Source organism: Panthera leo, chromosome A2 (genome assembly GCF_018350215.1).
Source record: "Panthera leo isolate Ple1 chromosome A2, P.leo_Ple1_pat1.1, whole genome shotgun sequence".
Lineage (NCBI taxonomy): Eukaryota > Metazoa > Chordata > Mammalia > Carnivora > Felidae > Panthera > Panthera leo.
This window is the reverse complement of record NC_056680.1, coordinates 75,633,967-75,652,803: the sequence shown is the minus strand read 5'-3', so window position 1 is coordinate 75,652,803 and position 18,837 is coordinate 75,633,967. Positions and strand designations below refer to the sequence as shown.

The 18,837-nt window shown below is 43.6% G+C and overlaps 1 protein-coding gene across 6 annotated transcripts in view; it reads right to left on the bottom strand.

The window, feature by feature from the left end:
* NRCAM (neuronal cell adhesion molecule) overlaps window positions 1–18,837 on the bottom strand; it is a 77,148-nt gene that overhangs the window by 38,171 nt on the left and 20,140 nt on the right. For all 6 annotated transcript variants that reach the window (XM_042915026.1, XM_042915032.1, XM_042915037.1 and 3 more), the window contains 7 exons: window positions 17,999–18,183; window positions 16,403–16,534; window positions 8,325–8,468; window positions 5,157–5,268; window positions 3,490–3,656; window positions 3,250–3,397; window positions 1,125–1,249 (listed from right to left, as the gene is read on the bottom strand). In XM_042915026.1, the coding sequence (XP_042770960.1) occupies window positions 1,125–1,249; window positions 3,250–3,397; window positions 3,490–3,656; window positions 5,157–5,268; window positions 8,325–8,468; window positions 16,403–16,534; window positions 17,999–18,183 (1,013 nt within the window). The remainder of the gene's footprint in view (window positions 1–1,124; window positions 1,250–3,249; window positions 3,398–3,489; window positions 3,657–5,156; window positions 5,269–8,324; window positions 8,469–16,402; window positions 16,535–17,998; window positions 18,184–18,837) is intronic.

Sequence of the window (18,837 nt, the reverse complement as noted above, 5' to 3'; positions counted from 1 at the left end):
TAATTTGTGGAATGGTATTTGAGATATTTTTTTTCGTTCTGTAAAACGTGGATGGCAGCTTTTGAAAAAGCACTATGCTACTTTACAAGGGAATCATATCAAAGAGGGACTTCTATCAATTGAGATGACTTTAGAATAACACATGAAAGGGGAGCCTGGGTGGCTCAGTCGGTTGAGCATCTGACTTTGGCTCAGCTCAGGATCTCACAGTTCACGGGTTCGAGCCCCGTGTCGGGCTCTGTGTCGAAAGCTCATAGCCTGGAGCCTACTTCAGATTCTGTGTCTCCCTCTCTCTCTGCCCCTCTTCTGCTCATGCTCTGTCTCTGTCTCTCTCTCAAAAATAAATAAACATTCAAAAAAAATGTTTAAAAACTGGATGTTAAAAATTTTTTTTTAAAAAAAGAACAACACATGAAATATTTAGACGTGAGCAGTAATACATTCAGTGAGACATTCCAGAGCTATCATGAAGAAATGATTCATAGCAGTGAATGGGGAATGCACCAGAACACCAGACAGAGCACTTTTCCTTAAAGAAACACAATGATGTGATAGAGAAAAGAAAATTTTTTTTTTTTTTTTTTTTTTTTTGCAAATGTGGACTTGTTTGACAGAAAATAGAGAAAGAAGACTCATATTAGTTTACCGTAAATAGGAGCTGGAGTTGGAGTAGGAGCTAGAAAGGACATTAATATAAAGGATTTTAATCAAAATTAGGAATGGAAAGATATAAGATAGCACAAGAAGACAAAGACTGAACATGATTCAGATTCTAACGCTAAGCTGTGCGCTTAGCTGTGGGACACAGCATCCATAAACATGCAGTCACAACTTGGCGGGGGGGGGTGAGGGGAGGTCCTTCAATTTTAAATAGAAGTACATTATTTCACCCAATTTTCTTATAAAAGTATCACTAATATGCGCAAGCATCATTTTATTCCAGCGCCGCTACATTGGTATATTTATACTGAAATTACTGCCTTCAAGGCATCTTTCAAAGAAGAAAAATGTACATATTTAACTGACCCACACAACTGTGACACTATATCAAGCAAACATTTACTACTGAGTCCTTCCAGCCTAACACGGGGCAGCAGTGGTGCCCTGTGTGTCCCCACTCTTACCGACGACGCTAAGCACAGCACTGGCGGAGACCATGTCTAGAGTTGTGTTGGCCACACATGTGTAGGCCCCACCATCGCTGTCCCTCACATCAGCTACCTCCAAATGGTCCTTGTCAACAGTGAACCTGCAAAGAAAACACGTTCAGAGCAGCTGAAACGGACATCCAGCCACACACGACGGATGGTTGCGTTGCCGGCACGGAAGAGGCTCTGTGAAGTGGAAAACAGAGAAAGATGGGGCGGCTGGGTGGCTCAGATGGTTGAGCGTCTGACTCTGGATTTCAGCTCAGGTCATGATCCCACAGTTCGCGGGATCGAGCCCCGCATTGGGCTCTGTGCTGACGGTGCGTGCTGACAGTGTGGAGGCTGCTTGGGATTCTTTGTCTCTTCTCTCTCCCCATTCCCTGCTCATGCTCTCTCTCTCCCTCAAAATAAATAAATAAATATTTTTAACAAAGAGAGAAAGATGATATAGATTTGCAGCTCATTAGAGCAAAAATCCAAAAAATATGTATCACTTTGATAAAGCTTAAAGTTGGAAGACAGAGGGGATTAGAACCCTGGGTTGGAAGGGATGTCAAGTTGTCTGGTCTGAAGGCTTATCAAGCACCCTTCTGCAGTTTTAGGCACTTCCTTAAAGACCAGGGGCACCCAGAGGTGAGGTGGGGGCAGCTGCAGTTACCCTTACTAGTGGGCTTTCCTGCGGCTTCTGCTGCTAAGAAACATTCAAACACCACCCATCCAGCTCCATTTCTAACAAAGTGTGTATTTTTAAATACTTTATTGGGGTGCCGGGGTGGCTCAGTCAATTGAGCATCTGACTCTTGATTTCTCACGGTTTGTGAGATCGAGCCTTACATCAGGCTCTGCGCTGACAGTGTGAAGCCTGCTTGGGACTCTCTCTCTCTCTCTCTCTCTCTCATTCTCTGCCCCTCCCCCACTTGTGCTCTCTCTCTTTCTCTCAAAATAAATAAATACTAAAAAAATAATTTATCACTTACCGAAGAAATTTTCTGCCATTTTTGCCACATGCATAAACTCTCATAGGAGAAAGTAAAAGCCAAGAATGGTATCGACTTTATCACAAGAAATAGGGAGACTGAGATCAACAAGCACCATGAAGAGTTCTCTAGAGGTTACTAGCTGGCATGAGAAATTAGTAGGTCAAAAATCCATGTAAATTGGATTCATGCATGATTTTAAGGAGGCTCCATAAATCATTAACTGTCTTTGCAAGGAATTTCCAAGTTAAAACTTTAGCCAGCTTAACTCGACAGTCATTTCCTCCTACTTTCTTCTCATCTTTAGCAACTCAGATTCCACAAATAAAACTGGCCAGCTGGAAGCATAGAATTACATGGAAATTCTGGGTATAGAAGAGAAGGCCACCTGGTTTTTTTGGGGGGGCCATTAAGCGACAGGCACTGTTTGGGCACATTTGCAAGCAAACCACAGAAAGCATTCCCACCAGCACACAGCATTTCTTCCCGTAGGGGGCGATGCTTGTGGCCCCTGGGCCAGCTAGGATTCACAGAGTCAGCTCAGCACCCATTCTGTCAAATTGACGCTTCACCAGGAAGACAGGTATGAGTCTGATTTCATTCCAGGCTCAAGGACTGCTCAGGCTCTTTTAGATACCTGTGGGTTCCCCCCAACCCCTTCTCTTTCTACTGGCTTTAGGTGAAAGCAAAAGAAAATTCCCTCTCCACATAAAAACAAGTGTCCTTTAAAATACTGACAAGGATTTAGACACACTCTGCTGATTAAAGCGATCGTATTTCTGCTTATTTGTAGAATGGTAATGAAAACATCTGTCGAGACTTCACTGCACACAGTAGAAGACAATGGAAGTTATCCAAGGCCTGAAAGGTTTTTCCTGTCCTGAATTGCCCAGGAGACCAACACGCAAAAATACAACAAACATTCTCTATTTCAATAACTTGATGCCTTCTTAGGTCCAAGCATCTTGCGGCGGGGAGAAAAATGTATTTTTTTTTTTTTCTTGGAGAGAGCAGATTTCAGACACTTTAGAAACATCTCTGCTAAGTCACTCTACAATAAACCTTTAGTTCAAAGCCGCTTAAAGAGACGAAGAAGAGAAAGGAAAGAAATGGTCTTCAAATACCTTCCGTCACTGGGCAGCTCACCGTTGTCCTTCAGCCACGTGATGGTGAGGGTCAAGGTGTGATCGTGTTTCACTTTGCATTCAAAGGACACCGTGCTCCCTCTTTGCACTACTGCATATTCAGGCTGCTTAATGATCCTGGTTGGATCTGAAATTTAACTTCCGTTATCCATCGCCAGAGCTGAAGAATTTGCTCAAAGCCACATAATATGTGAAAAAGCTTCATCACCTCTGCCTTACCTTTGATTTCTAAGTGAACTTCATTCTTTGCCATTCCTAATTTATTCCTTGCAACACACGTGTAAGTTCCTGTACTGTCCTTTTGGGCCACAGGAATTTCCAAAGTTCCATTTTCATGCAAAACATAAATATCGTCACGGAGCGCACTACCCTTAGCTCCCTTGAACCTTCATTACAGAGAGTATCACAAAGGGAATAAAAAAATCATAATTTGAAGTCAGACATAAAATGCTACATTCAAGATCAACACATGATGGTCTGCATAGTATCAAGTTCAGAGACGTTTGGAATCTGCACAAGACATTCGGAATTGCTTGCCTGTAAGTCAGTGGGGTCAATGTAAGGCAGGATGTAAAACGGGAAGATTTAATGAGAAATGGTGTGGAAGCATTAGGGTGACAACGCAAAATACTCAAATTCTAATTTTCAGTATCAGAGATTCATATTTCATAAATACATCACTATCTATTCTACCTCTAAATAGACGATAAAACAGGCAAAATGAAGACTGAGCTTTCGGACATCTCCTCCCTACTGGGACTTATCTGTAAGCCCGTCTACAGGCTACAATTCTAAAGTGATCTCGATTGGAAGATATTTGATTTGAATTCTAAAGAGACTTTTGATTCTTATCAGTAAGAACTTATTCAGGGAAGAAAGACAATAGAGCATGTATGCAAAGTATGTGTCCATTCAACTTCCAGGCTATTGTCAGACAGAAGTGGGGACTGATAAAAGGGGTGAGGCAAAGTCAACCTAAGCTAAGCGTGACCTCACCAGGACACCAGTAAAAGGATACCAGTGAGAGTGGATGGATCCAAATCAGGAAGCTCGGGTGGGAGGGGCACTAAAAATGAACACTGGGGAATGAATTCTGTTTTTGAGCTTATAGGACCTCTCTCTGACCCCAAATGATATTCTATTATCAAGGAATGTCCCCAACCAGCTCTCCAGCCGGCATTCCTTGTGAAGTCCCAGGTGATGTCCGTGGCATTGTAACATACGGGAGGACCTTCAATTTTTAAAAAATACATTTCCAGGGGCACCTGGGTGGCTCAGTCGGTTAAGCGTCCACTTCTTGACTTCACCTCAGGTCATGATCTCATGGTTTGTAAGTTCAAACCCCGCGTCGCTCTGTGCTGACAGCTTGGGATTCTGTCTCCCTCTCTCTCTGCCCCTCCCCCACTTTCTCTCTGTCTCTCTTTCTCAAAATAAATAAAAAAATAAACCTAAAAAAATGCATTTCCAGATACCTCTGTGGTTGACAAAGTGTGCTGCTAAACAGACTGGACATGTGTTAGGCATTTAGCACACAGCAAGTAGTTATACCTGTTTATGAATGAATTTCATAATAATAGTATGATGGAATCTGCACTGTCCGTTCTCTGACTAAATGAAAATCCAACACACAGAGAGATTTGAAGGCTTCAGCAAATGTAAATATTAAAAACAAATAGACGGGTGCCTGGGTGGCTCAGTTAAGCGTCTAACTCTTGATTTCGGCTCAGATCATGATCCCAGGGTTATGAGATCGAGCCCCACATCGGGCCTGCACTGGGTATGGAGACTGCTTAGGATTCTCTCTCTCCTTCCTCTGCCCCTCCCCTGCTCTCACTCACTCTCCCAAAATAAATAAGTAAATAAAAATAAACAGAGCCACGACTTACCACTCAATGGTAGGAAGAGGAGACCCAAAGAAGGCACAATCTAGTAAAGCAGGCCTGTTTGCAATGACCTGATAGAGTGTATTTGCAGATGTAAGGATTCGTGGTGGCTCAGCTGAAAACAGTTTAAAAAGGTAAAGTAAATATTAAAATAAAATAAACATTTCGGCCCGCCTAAATGTATTTGTATTGTATTGCAAGCTTATAGTAAAGCATTACCAGTATGCCTCTTCCTGAACATTCTCTAGCAGGACACCACCGGTCAAGGTGGAGAAATGCACATTTTCTCCTACCCCTTGTCACATGTCTTTCTCAGGCACAGTATTTGAATGATCTATTTATCTCTATCTCCTACTGTACTGTGAGTCCCTTACGGGCAGGGAATGGGACTTTTATTGTTTTCTCCCCAGAAACTAGGTCAGTATCTGGCACAAAAATAGCAGTCAAGTACATCTTTGTTAGCTGATGGGCCCATCCTAACCTCAGGGTTAGAACGAGAATGAATGGGTAGGGGTGGTGGTGAGCAGACAAGGCGGCAGAAAAGAGCGAAGTGTGGGTGACCGAAACACAGAACCAGAAATCCAAGCTTCCTCCTAAACATCCACCAACATTGTAACTGTGCTCAGCTCTGTGTGTGATTTCCTGCCCTTCGTTTCAAGCATGAAGGACAAATACCAAGTCCTGCTTGGCTTCCTGACTTTAATTTCATTTGAAAGGGAGCCTACTACACTTAAAGAGTTGATGTATAATTTCTGGCACTGTGAAAACAATCCTCACATAAATTTTTTAACAAACTTGATGTCTTGGTAGTTTTTGTCCAGCATGAGAAATATCATGATCACATAAACCAACCATTTCATGCAGCACAATCAAATTTGGAATTAGGGAGCTGGGCTGGGGGGTCAGGGGGATAGTGGGGGGGGGTGGATGATGCACCCAATGATCATCCTTGGAGGAGGGATTAAAAAGCCAGGCAGAAGCCCCGGGGCTCACACTGCAACAGAAATGAGAACATAAAGTGATTGAAAATTGTAAAGGCAATTTGTGTCCAGTGCCTTGTAAAAAAGAAGACACACGAATGGCCAACAGACCCTTGAAAAGGTGCTCAGTGTCACTCCTCATGAGGGAAATCAAAACCACAATGAGATACCACCTCATACCCTGTCAGGGTGGCTAAAATCAAGAAGACAAGAAACAACACGTGTCAGAGAGGATGCACAGAAAAAGGAACCCTCGTGCACTGCTGGTGGGAATGCAAACTGGTACAGCCACTCCGGAAAACAGTATGGAGGGTCCTCAAAAAACTAAAAATAGAAATACCATATGATCCAGTAATTCCACTATTGGGTATTCACCCAAGGAAAACAACAACGCTAGCTCGAAAAGATACATACACCCTATATTTATCGCGGCACTGCTTACAATGGCCAAGACATGGTGGGGTGCCGGGGTGGCTCAGTCGATTAAGTATCCAACTTCAGCTCAGGTCACGATTTCATGGCTTGTGAGTTTGGACCTCTGTGCTGACAGCTCAGAGCCTGGAGCCTGCTTCGGATTCTGTGTCTCCCTCTCTCTCTGGCCCTCTCCCGCTCATACTCTGTCTCTCTCTCTCTCTCTCAAAAAGAAATAAACATTAAAAAAAAAGACATGGAAGCAACCTAAGTGTCCATGAATAGACAAACGAATAAAGTAAAAGTGTGTGTGTGTGTGTATATATGTATGTGTGTGTGTGGAGTATTACACAGCCATAAAAAGGATGAGATCGTGCTATTTCAGACAACATGGATAAACCAAGATGGTATTATGATAAGTGAAATAAATCAGACCGAGAAAGACAAATACCATATGATTTCATTCATAAGTGGAATCTAAAAAAAAAAAAAAAAAAAAAAAGAATCAACAAACAAAAAACAGGATCAGAACTGTTAACTAGAGAGAGCTGATGGTTGCTGATGGGGCTGGGGGTAGGGAGCCGGGCAAAATGGGGGAAGGGGAGAGGGAGATGTGGGCCTCCAGTTATGGAATGGGTAAGTCACATGAATAAAAAGCCGAGCATAAGGAGCAAAATCAATGATATTAACAGCAAAGTGTCAGGACAGATGGTAGCTACGTTTGTGGTGAATAGAAGCATGAAGTATAAACAAGTATAAACTTGTCAAATCACTAAGTTGTACACCTGAAATTCATGTAACATTGTGTGTCGATGACACTCAAACAAAACAAAACACCAACCATTTCGGAAGATGTTTCAGTGTATCATAGTTTTCTAAACATATTGCTAAGAATTGGTGAATAAATGTACATCTGTGATTAGGACAAAGGCCAAACATTATGATTAATGATTTATTTTTTAAAAATCAGAATCATGAAATTGTTATTGAACTTCCCAGTTCCTAAAGATGGAACAGCAGGAACATCCTGTTACTAAAAGCAGATGAATGCTATTTTCCTTTGGAGCATTTGACTGGGAATGGAGCTGCCTGACTATCTGGTTAATTATCCAATCAATATATTTTTTAAATTGTTTTAATATTTATTATTTATTTTTGAGACAGAGAGAGACAGAGCATGAAGGCGAGAGGGTCAGAGAGAGAGGGAGACACAGAATCCGAAGCAGGCTCCAGGCTCTAAGCTGTCAGCACAGAGCCTGATGCAGGGCTCGAACTCACGGACTGTGCAATCATGACCTGAGGCAAAGTCGGACGCTTAACCGACTGAGCCACCCAGGCGCCCCTATCCAATGAATAATTGGACACTATAAGAACTGTGTTATAGGAGTGCCTGGGAAGCTCAGTTGGTTAAGCAGCCACCTCTTAGTTTCGGCTCAGGTCATGATCTCAAGGTTCGTGGGTTCGAGTCCTGCGTCGAGCTCTGCGCTGACAACGTGAAGCTTGCTTGGGATTCTTTGTTTCCCTCCCTGCTCTGTCTCTCAAAAATAAATAAATAGATATATAAAAAAAAAAGAACTGTCTTATGAAAGAACATCAAGGCCAGAGTATAATAGCCTTCGTGGCAAGGTCTGTATCTTATCCACCTTCATATACCCCATCTAGCTCTCAGTCCTCTGTGTGTTGCACATGGTAGGTACTCAGTATATTTTTGCTGAACGAATGGAAGACTACAGCAGTCATTCACTGAACTTGTCATTTCTGTAATCAAGGGAGCGCTTACCCAGCACATTTACAAATGCGTTTGCCAGTAAATATCCGTATTCGTTAGAGGCATTGCACTGATACACGGCACTTGATCTTTCTTGAACATTCGAAAAAATAATGGTATCGCCATCGATTTTTCTGCTGGGGTCATTAGGGGCAACTGGGTGTAAAAACAAAAGCACGTTATTTATTCCTCTTTGCTTAAAAGATGTGCAGTTTGAGGTCTGCATTATGGTAAGTACGACAGAAACACACACGAATCTAGGTATGTGCAGTAAGGAGGAGGAGACTGAGAACCCAGGCAGAAACCATCATTTTCCCTCCTCAGATTTTAGTTATCACATGTCAGCATAGGGTTATGCTCAATACTCATTTAGTCCTGAGTGGATTCAGTCCGTAAAACTGAATATCATTTTTGAGAGATCCGGCAGTGGGGGGAAGCACAAGTTAGGTGAAAACAGCAATACAAATTCAGGAAGGCGTTGCCTTTTCACAAAGAAACTGTGGTTCTTTACGAAGAAGTGAGTTAATTTATCGAGAGGAGACAGCAAACGCTCATTGAAAATACAGAAACCCTCTAGCCCATCCAAACCTGTGTCTTTTACGAGCCTCTCGTTGACATAAATAGATAAATAATAAATAAATACCTATAAATATAAATGTTATATATTATATATTATATATATATTATATTATATATTCTATATATTACATTATATATTATATATATTATTTAAATATATATTATATATTATTATTATATTATACATAGAAATATTATATATATTATTTATATTTATATATAAATAAATAAATACCTAAAATATAAATGAATACCTATTTATTTATAGGTACATACATAAATATACAGGGCCAATAATCAAACGTGCAAACATTTCTTTTCCTGAATCGGAAATTCCTGAGGCCGAAACAGATTATGCGAAACTTCTCTTAAAGAGAGTGTTTTTTAGCTAAACCTCTCAAGTATGTTAAAAAACAAAAAAACCCAAAAACCAAAACCAAAAAAAAAAAAACCAAAAAACCTAGAAACCAAAAAACCAAAGTCAGGACCAGGACTGATCCTTACTGCAGTGGAATGAGAGTACCATAATAGGTGAGAATTTAGTCCAGGCCATGCCTAGCAACGTCGAAGTGCGGTGCTCCTGGAGATAAATGCCCTTCTGCGAGTGCTGAACCTTAGGCTGTGACCTTACACCGCGTTAAAAGCACACTGAAAGGGTTGACAGGTACCGGCCTCAGCACACTGATCCAAATCAACACTCAGTGACAGCACTCTTTCTCCAAAAGCCGTTCTTGCAACTTGACCCACTTAAGAAAGAAGACTTTGCTTCCATTCCAAACACCATTTTTTTTTTTCTCTTTGATGACAGAAAAGAAGATGCGCGTCTAAGACATACTTATCATCGCATTTGGACACTTTGATTCCGTGTAAGTCTCAAATGTTTGGTTCATCGGTGGTTTATTAACTCACTTTCATACAAATAAACAGAACTATAGTTACTCATCCTTGTTTCAGTATGTGGATCTGGAGTAGTGTTCTCATGCATGCTGTGTTTGTTTTCCACCATGGCTGCTGTAGCAAGTTACAAAATTAGTGGCTTCAAACCACAGAAAATTTACCGTCAGACCGTTCTGTATGTGGTTGTTCAACACTCCCATCACAACTAATAGCTAATCTGTAAAATCACCTTAGATACTCCAGTTAACTCACTAGTGATGGGGGATGCCTGGATCCTTTGAGTTGGTTTCTTAGCTCCTTTCTGCTGCTTATGACTCTGAATATTTCAAAATTGCCTTAAGAAACATGCTCTTCCAACCAGAAGATAAATACAAGTTCTAATCCCTCTAACAGGGTAAAGACTGCATCAATACATGACAGCAGAGGACAGAAATGTCACACTGGCCTAGGAAGCAAACTATGGCTGTGGCAGGCAGCCAGGTACCCTGAGAATGCAGTATACCCCGGGGCCACCAAGGGTATACTTGTCCCAGACCCCAAGTCTAGTATCACCGGGGCCTTTCTGACTCACCCACTCTCAGTGACATCCATCCACGCAAAGCTTTTGGAACAGAGCAGGGTTTCTAGGATCTCTTTCTTTGTCAGCTATGCTCAGCAGTTTTGGACCCAGCACTTGGGCACTCAGTGTTGGGCCACTCTGGGGGGCTCTCAGTGCCCACCATTCTGACGGCACCTCGGCGGACATAGTAGGCAGCAGGGGGCCCGGTTGAGTAGTGTCTGGGCATTTCAGACAGCGATGATGCTCAGGCAGAGCCCTGGCCTGAATCTCTCTGGATATGTGAGGAGAGCTCTTCACGTCCCTTGAGTGTATGGACCTCTTAAAAGTTACACCACCATGTGATGTTTAATGGGCATAGAGCTCCAGGTTTGCAAGATGAGAAAGTTCTTGAGGTCTGTCTATTCAACAGTAATATGAATATACTTAACACTGCTGAACTGTAGACTTAGAAATGATTAAGATGGTAAATTTTATGTTATGGTTTGTTTTTTTTAAACTATAATAAAAATATATCACCACAAACTCGGAAGACCAGCTCAACTAATGAAGCCAGGAGGACAATCTTCCCTCAGTGGGAACTCATGAATCACGACATAAACCATTTTAAAAAGCGTTTTTGTAGCCCGCCCTTGCATTTTTATTTGCTGTCAACTCATCTCCATGCTACTCTTTACCTGAAAGGCATCTGACTGTACCTGCCTTGTTGCTGCTTAATGGAGCAGTCTTCAAATATTTATTTTTTGGCAAGGTGTTTAGGAATAAAATAAATCCTTTAGGTAAGAGTAGGGAATAAGCTAATATCTCGCCACGGGGATTTGGGCTACATTTTCCTTAAGTACTTTAACTAAACAAACACAAACAAACCCGGGAACTGTCGCGGTGACATATGGAGGCTCAGTCGGTACTGGATAAAGAAGAAAATTGCTAGTGTAGAGATATTGGAAGCCCTTGGATTCTCTGTGCTGGCTACTGGATAGGAGTAACTCTCCAGCAACCAAACCCCAGTTATCCAAAGGAATAACGATTAATTCTGGGAATAAGCAACTTCTTTTGCTATCAATGAACAACAAAGAAAGAAATTTGAGCATAGAGGCATCATGTACAATTTAGAGCCCCGAAGATAAGGTTCAGAACTGGGCTGATATCTTTCCAACAATACATTCCTTTTTTAAAAATTTTTTTTTATCGTTTATTTATTTTTGAGACAGAGAGAGACAGAGCATGAATGGGGGAGGGTCAGAGAGAGGGAGACACAGAATCTGAAACAGGCTCCAGGCTCTGAGCTGTCAGCACAGAGCCCGACGAGGGGCTCAAACTCACAGACCGCGAAATCATGACCTGAGCTGAAGTCGGCCGCTTAACCGACTGAGCCACCCAGGTGCCCCAACATTCCTTTATTCCAACTGTCCTGACACAGCTGGCCAAACTAGAAATGCTTCCAGCAGTTACATAATGAGAATGATAATTATTGCCACCTCATATGTGTAGAGAGCACTATCAATTTAACAGATAGTTTTGTGTCTATTGCATCATTTTATTTCAAAAAGAACTTTATGCAGTGGATTAACTAGAAAGTACGTGCACTTTGGAGAAGAGAAATTAGAGACTGGAGCACCTGGTGGTTTAGCATGAGATGAAGGCTCAGATTTTCTGAGTCCGTCTACTTTATAAACATCTCCTTGAAATCTGAACATTTGGCCATGATGGAGATTTTCCTTCGTCTGCTTACTCCATCCCCCAGAAGGGAATGCCAACTGAGCCCTTTACTTTGGAGAAAAGGGAGAAGGGAGACGCCTTGGTGGAATCTGGGGACCAGCCTGGACCAGGCCTCCATGCCCCTGGCAGCTTCTCCTGTGCTCCTGGCTTTCAATCTCCGTCTGATGTCAGCCAAAGACAGAAGTGTGGCCACAGGAGACCTGTCTACTCTCATTCTTTTCATTCCTTCCCCTCCTCATCCCTTAGAGAAAAGGGACCTTTTAACAATGATGGTGAGATCTTGTAAGTGCTCCACCTGGAAGATTCTGAGCTGTTCCACTATTCAAATAGGGGACGATTAAAGATCTACATGTTTTAGGCTCATCTGCTGACTCTTAAGACAGGGACAGGTTCACATCGTCCATGGCCTTGGCCTTGGACGTCATCTTCCTGGTTCCGGGTGCTACTTTCACACCCTCCCACACACCGCAGGTCACACAATAAAATCAAAGATCTCTTCCGGTGCCAGCTCTGTACATCTGTGTTCTTTGCTCTGACTTCTGTAGATTGTTTAAAAAATATATTTTAGGTAGTTTTAGGCAAATTCCATACTTAGTCTGGTCTTGTTTTTTGCTTCAAGGAACATTTAAAGCAACCTGGCCAGTCCTGGGAGGACAGAGCTTTGGAAGAGTTTGCGATTAGACCCCAGACACTTTTCTGAGTTCATTCTTCCAGTTTTCTAGGACAGTGGTTCCAGTTCTGAAATGCAGTCAGAAATCGATAACGCAGTACTCTGTTAACAGAGCCCTAGTCTTACGCCTCCCTCTCCGTGATGCTGATTCTCCTTCTGTAGGGTCTATGTGCCCTTGGCAGCCAGGGCCTGCTGAGCTAGGAGATATCACTGTCCTTAGGTGACTGTCCACAGTCAGGAGTGGGGAGGCGGTGTGTCTGGTAGTGTGGTCCCCTGTTGTGTCGCACCTGGCGGGGACACTGCACAGCTCTTTGCATGATGCTGCAGAAACACGGCCGTTCCCTGACCCTCACCCTCAGCAGCTGCCTGCTCCTCCCACCCCCACCCCCGCAAGGTTTCCGCAGCTTCTCAGGTGGAAGGGTGTTGTTGCCAGATGGCCTATGTTCCCATTTAACGTCTGGGGTCTATTCTAGGCCCCCTTGAAGGTCAGGAATCCTCACCAGGCCCACTCTGTACCTCTGTATACCGCAGCAGACTGCTCTCCCTTGCCAACCCTGCCTCTCTGCCACCCCTCCCCCTCCCACCACTGCTCCCTCGTTGCCGGAAGCATCTACAGGTGCACAGCTCAACAAGCTGCAGATGAGAAAGAAGCCCGTCTCCCATGTGCTGAATGGCTCCCAAACCTCAAAGGCAATTCTGTTTACGGGCCTCCAGATTCATGGGCTAATTATCAACCAGGATAGAAAGGGCAGAGGCACAAAACTCCTCAAACTTCTACCGACTGTTTGACAGTTTTCTTCCTCACATACTCCTTCTGTTGGATCAGGGGAGGGCAACACAAGGTGGAGACACGTAGGGTTCGCTTTGAACTTAGCTATGCAAGACTCAGCAGAACTGGGAAATGGATCAGTTGCCAGGGGCTAGTAGGGAACAAGGGGGCCCTGTAGTATCATTGTGCAGAGAGCTATGAGGGTCCCCACCAGGTGCCTCAGGCCATCACCTTTCAACAATGAGATTCCACACAGTAACCCATGCACTTTCAGCCTGGCCACCAGATGTGGAGAGAGCCACCATTCAGACACTTCATATCACCTTGGTATAAGCATATGGCACCTGTTCCCGGCACCGCAGGGCAGCCTGGTGGGAGAGGGAGGGCCCTTGCTTTGCTGCCACGCTGCATGGTGTCTCTCCCCGCTTGTGGACCAGAGGGACTGCTCTGAGGCACGCCAGAGGTCGGGGGACCCTGGGTCTGTGGGCACCATAGAATCTTGATCCTAACTTTGCTCAGCTCCTTGCTGTCCTTCCAGTGGGGACTTGATGCATACTTTCAGGATGGAAGAAATGAACTAATTTGGAACCTGATTTGGGAGATTCTGTTCTAACTCTTTCTGCTCGGGACCTAATCAGATGGTCTGGGGTTCTAGAGGGCCTAACTTATATCTCAGGGCCGCCGTCCTGAGCCTCCCCTCCCCAGGCAGGCCTTTCCCAACTGCTGCTCCCCGCAGATAGCTCATTTAAAGGGGTGTCTACGAGTGAATTTCAAAGCCTTTAGTACAACTGGAGCCACAAGGCTCCCCGAGAGATGTTGCCTGTGCCAGGTTTGGACGGACTATGAACCATGGATCAGGAAGGGGTTTATCTTTCCAACCTTCTCTAGCTCCCTGGTTTTTCCGCCGGGGGGTGAGATGCACAGCCCTCGCCACTTGTCAGTCCCCCTGAGGCCAGATCTCAGGTGTGCAGTTAACCTTTCGTAAAGGGCACAGAACCCCCTAGCTGCACGATGTGCCGTCACAGTACGGAGCACGCCCCGTCCTTTCTTGCCACTGTTTATGCATTCCTGAGCAAATCAGATACCGCACCATAAAACTTCTTCTTTAGGTCTGGGCTGTATGCCTACCGTCTCTGTTTTCTCTCCTGGCAACAGCTTCCCAATGCACAACCACAAGGTACTCTCTGCACTTCTTCCTGATCCTGATCGTGGTTAAAACTGGGAGTGGAAATATCCAAGCCCCAGCCCCTGGCCTCTTTAGAATCTGTGTTCTTCCTGGAACATACTTCCTTTTACAGTAACCACAGACTGTCTGTTTTAGAGTATCTGATAAGTGCTGTGTAGTGTGACACAAATTCCTAATAAACAGCATGGAATGGGAGCTCTTACTTGGTTTAGACCCACAGTTGTAAGACCCTGTGAGTGAGAAATGGGGACTAAGCCATTTAATACTGCTGGTAGCTCTCAGATCCATCGCAGGGTGAAGACTGTTTCAGGAAAGGCAGTTTAATGGACCTTTTGGTCAAGTAAAAGTAGAACAAATTTTTGATTCTGGCTCAGAGGTAATGAGGAGCAAAGGTGTTCTACTTCATAAGCCTGAAGGTTGTCTTCATTGTGACTCAAGAATATCGTTGCATGGGTGCCTGGGTGGCTCAGTCGGTTAAGCGTCTGACTGTTGGTTTCAGCTCAGGGCATGATCTCATGGTTCATGAGTTCGAGCCCTGCCTTGGAGCCTGCTTGGGATTCTGTCTCTCCCTCTCCCTCTGCCCCTCTTGCACTTTCCTGCTCTCTCTCTCAAAATAAATAAAAATAAACTTAAGAATATCTTTGCAGATTATTATACTACTGGCTAGGAGGGTGATCTTGAGTCTGGGTTTTAAACAAAAGCTGATTGTCTCTCTCTCTCTCTCTCTCTCTCTGGGTGTAAGAGAAGGTATGAACTCCAAGAAGGGGAAAATGTGCAGTCACCACCCACTGCTGCCTGAGGTTGGGGGAAAAAAGAAGACCGAGTGGGATCTCTGTGGATGGCTGTGACTTAGGAATCTGTGAGCAAGGAGATACAATATTCATTTTAAGTTTGTTTGTTTGTTTGTTTTTTCTTTGCCATAACCCTCAAGCCTTCTCTCATCTTCAAGCCTTTAACCAGGTTTTATAAAACTGGCCTTTGCTGTGCTAGAAGATCAGAGGACAGGACTGTGGCCACACCCTGGGGGACTGTTCTGGGCGGCACGGCGGCAGGCTGGGGAAGCTGGCTTGAGAGCGAGCAAGCCGGGAGCGGTCCAGGAAAGGTGGCTCATGAGGTGGCACACAGCAGCCAGTATTGCTCGAGGTGACCTCTGCATACTTGGGGAGGGAAAACTTAGCAAAGATGGAGTGTCCAGCATACAACCATGGTCGGGGGACCTGTTCTTTGAAGGGCTCTAAACAGGACAGCCTCTGAAGACCACAGAACTTAGGAACATCCTGGCTATGCTTAGGAATGAGAACTCTTTAAATGACAACAGCTGTGTTTCTTCTTCTCACCACATTCCCCGGCTCTATCCCTAGCCTTCCCCGCATCTCCCTGGACTCCTACAACATTTCCTTGAGCCACTTGACATTTTGAACGAAAAAGATAATCTGAACTTTTCAGTCCTGTTTATTTCTGATCCTGTCATTCTTCTTAGGGCCCACGTAGAACACGGCGAATATTGCCAAGTCCCAATCAGCACACAGCATCACGTTAAGAGCACAGACTATTTGGTCCTAAGGAGTACCCGAAGGTCATAAAATAAGCATCTAAAGGTAATTTGGTGCCTCTTTTTTAACTGCACACGGCTTCCTTCCTTAACCACCGGTATTTCATCCTCCCACTGTGTTCCCCGCTGAGACTACAACCAGAGCCAGGCGAGGAAACTTACTTTCTATTGGGACGCCATTCGATAACCAGCTGATCCTGGGCTTGGGGTTGCCGTTAGCTCTGCAGATCAGCGTCCCATCCTCTCCCGGGGACAGTACAAGATTTTGAGGTGCCAGGATCCAGTATGGAGCCGCTTTATTAAGGAAAGAAAAAAAAAACCCACAAAACTTTCAATCATGCAAGTATTCTAGCAAATTTAGTATGTCGAACTATCTTAATAATAAAGAATAAGTATTTTGCAAAACATCTATTAGCTTCATTTGCTTAAGAGTGGGTAGACTTGTAAGCGATGTCCCAAAGAACACTTGAGATTTTCAAAAGAAAGTTTAAAGAGGTTCACAGACGACTGTGTATTGTTTCTAGACCCTTGTGCTACAAATGTCATCTCATTTTACGTTAAATTCATCAGGCATGAAAGAGGTAACAGATTTCACAAAAGAGGCAGAGCAATTTACAGTACAGAGACGGGTTGAGAAGCATGAATTTAAGTTCTGAGTCCTGCAGAATACACCTAATTATAAAACCAGGAAGCAATTCAAAAGACTTCCCACTTTCGAGAAGTCACAAAGCCAGTATAGAGTGCCCCGTGAGCCCTTCACCCAGCTTTCTCTAGCGAGGTCTTACGTAACCATGGTCCAATTATCAACACAAGAACTTAACATCGGTACAATACTATTAGCTAAACTACACCCTCTATTAGGATTTCTCCAGTTCGTCTACCAATGCCTCGTTTCTGTCTCAGAACCCTGTCCTGGACGCCACATTGTGTTTACTTATCCTGTCTCCTTACCAGTCTCTTCCCATCTGCCAGTTTCTTGGCCTTTCCTGGTCTTTCATGACCTTGATACTTTTAAAGAGTACTGCCGATCAGTTGTTTTGTAGAATGTCTTTCAACTTGGGTTTGTCTGACGTTTTCTCTACACTGAGGTTTGGGGTGATGGACCCTTCTTACTGCATCCATCTTTCAGGGAATACATGACACCAACATGACTTATCACGGCTTATGTTAACCTGGCTTACTTGGTTGAGGCCATGTCTGTCACGTGTCTCCTCTGAAAGTGACTATCCACCTGCTTTCCATAATCTATTTATTAAAAGTGAGTCACTAAGTTCAGCCCCCACTCAAGGGCAGGGAAATTCAGTTCCATCTCCTACCCAAAGGAATGCTAAAGAATTTGTGGACATGTGTTAAACCCCCCTCCGTAATTAAGTTTTGGGGGTGTGTGTGAGAAGAAACACTTTGAGGCTATGCAGACACCCTATTTCTCCTTCAAGTTTTATCCACTAATCTCAGCTTTCATTACTGGCTCTTGCCTGCAGCAGTTATAACCGTGGGATTTTAATGGCGATTTTCGATTTCCCTCATTCTTTCTACAGTTATGAAGCAGAATTCTTCTGTGAGGAAGATTTGAGGAAGAGAATTTTTAACCGGCTTGAGATGCATTATAAATAGTAATGTGAAGAGTGTCAAGGTATTGGGAATGTTCATATAAATTTACACTTATTACTACTGAAGAATATAATCAGAAGCATATTTAACTGAAGATTTACGAGTTCTCATGAAGGCAAGAGAAACACATCTGAAACAATTATATACCTTTGACCGTGACAGAAATGGTATGATGGATTGCTCCTAATGCATTTTTGGCTATACACTGGTAATTTCCGGAGTCTGCTTCTGAAACCTGAATAATCTGCAGAGTTTTCTTAAAGTTCCTATAAAATGTCCGGTTGGTGGGTAGCATGCCATCCTCTTTTATCCAGTAAATAACCGGGGTAGGCCTGAGAAAATAAATAAATGTTACAACAGAGAAGTTCACCTAATTGCTTCTGAGGGTGAATTTTCATGCAAGTTTGTAACAAACTGTTTGTATAAAGATCATGAGAAATATAAAGACACTGTAACTAGCATCACACTGTTATAAATAATTCCCCCCCACTCCCCGGTGGAGGTGGTGGGGGATGGGGTGGCACCCGGGTGGCTCAGTCTGTTAGGCATCCAATTCCTGATTCTTAATCTTGGCCCAGGTCAGCATCTCACAGTTCTGTCAGTTCAAGTCCCACGTTGGGCTCTGGGCTGACAGCACAGAGCCTGCTTGGGATTCTGTCTCCCTCTCTCTGCCCCTCCCTGGCTTGCCTGCTCTCGCTCTCAATAAATAAATAAACATTGAAAAAATAATGCTCAAAACCTTGTATTGGAGTCCATAAGCTACCTTTTCACACAAGCAGCCCCATGCTAATTCATGGTGCACCACAAATTTTGACTTCCCTGATTCCATGAATGTGCTGGCATAAGTGACTTCACTGAAGGGACCTAATTATTTTCTGCAAAGCTCTGATCCATGAGGCACTCTTGGAAAATTTTATATGAAGGATCAATCAAAAGTGTTACTACGAAATTAATGATACCGAGGTTTTCTTTTTTTTTATCAGCTA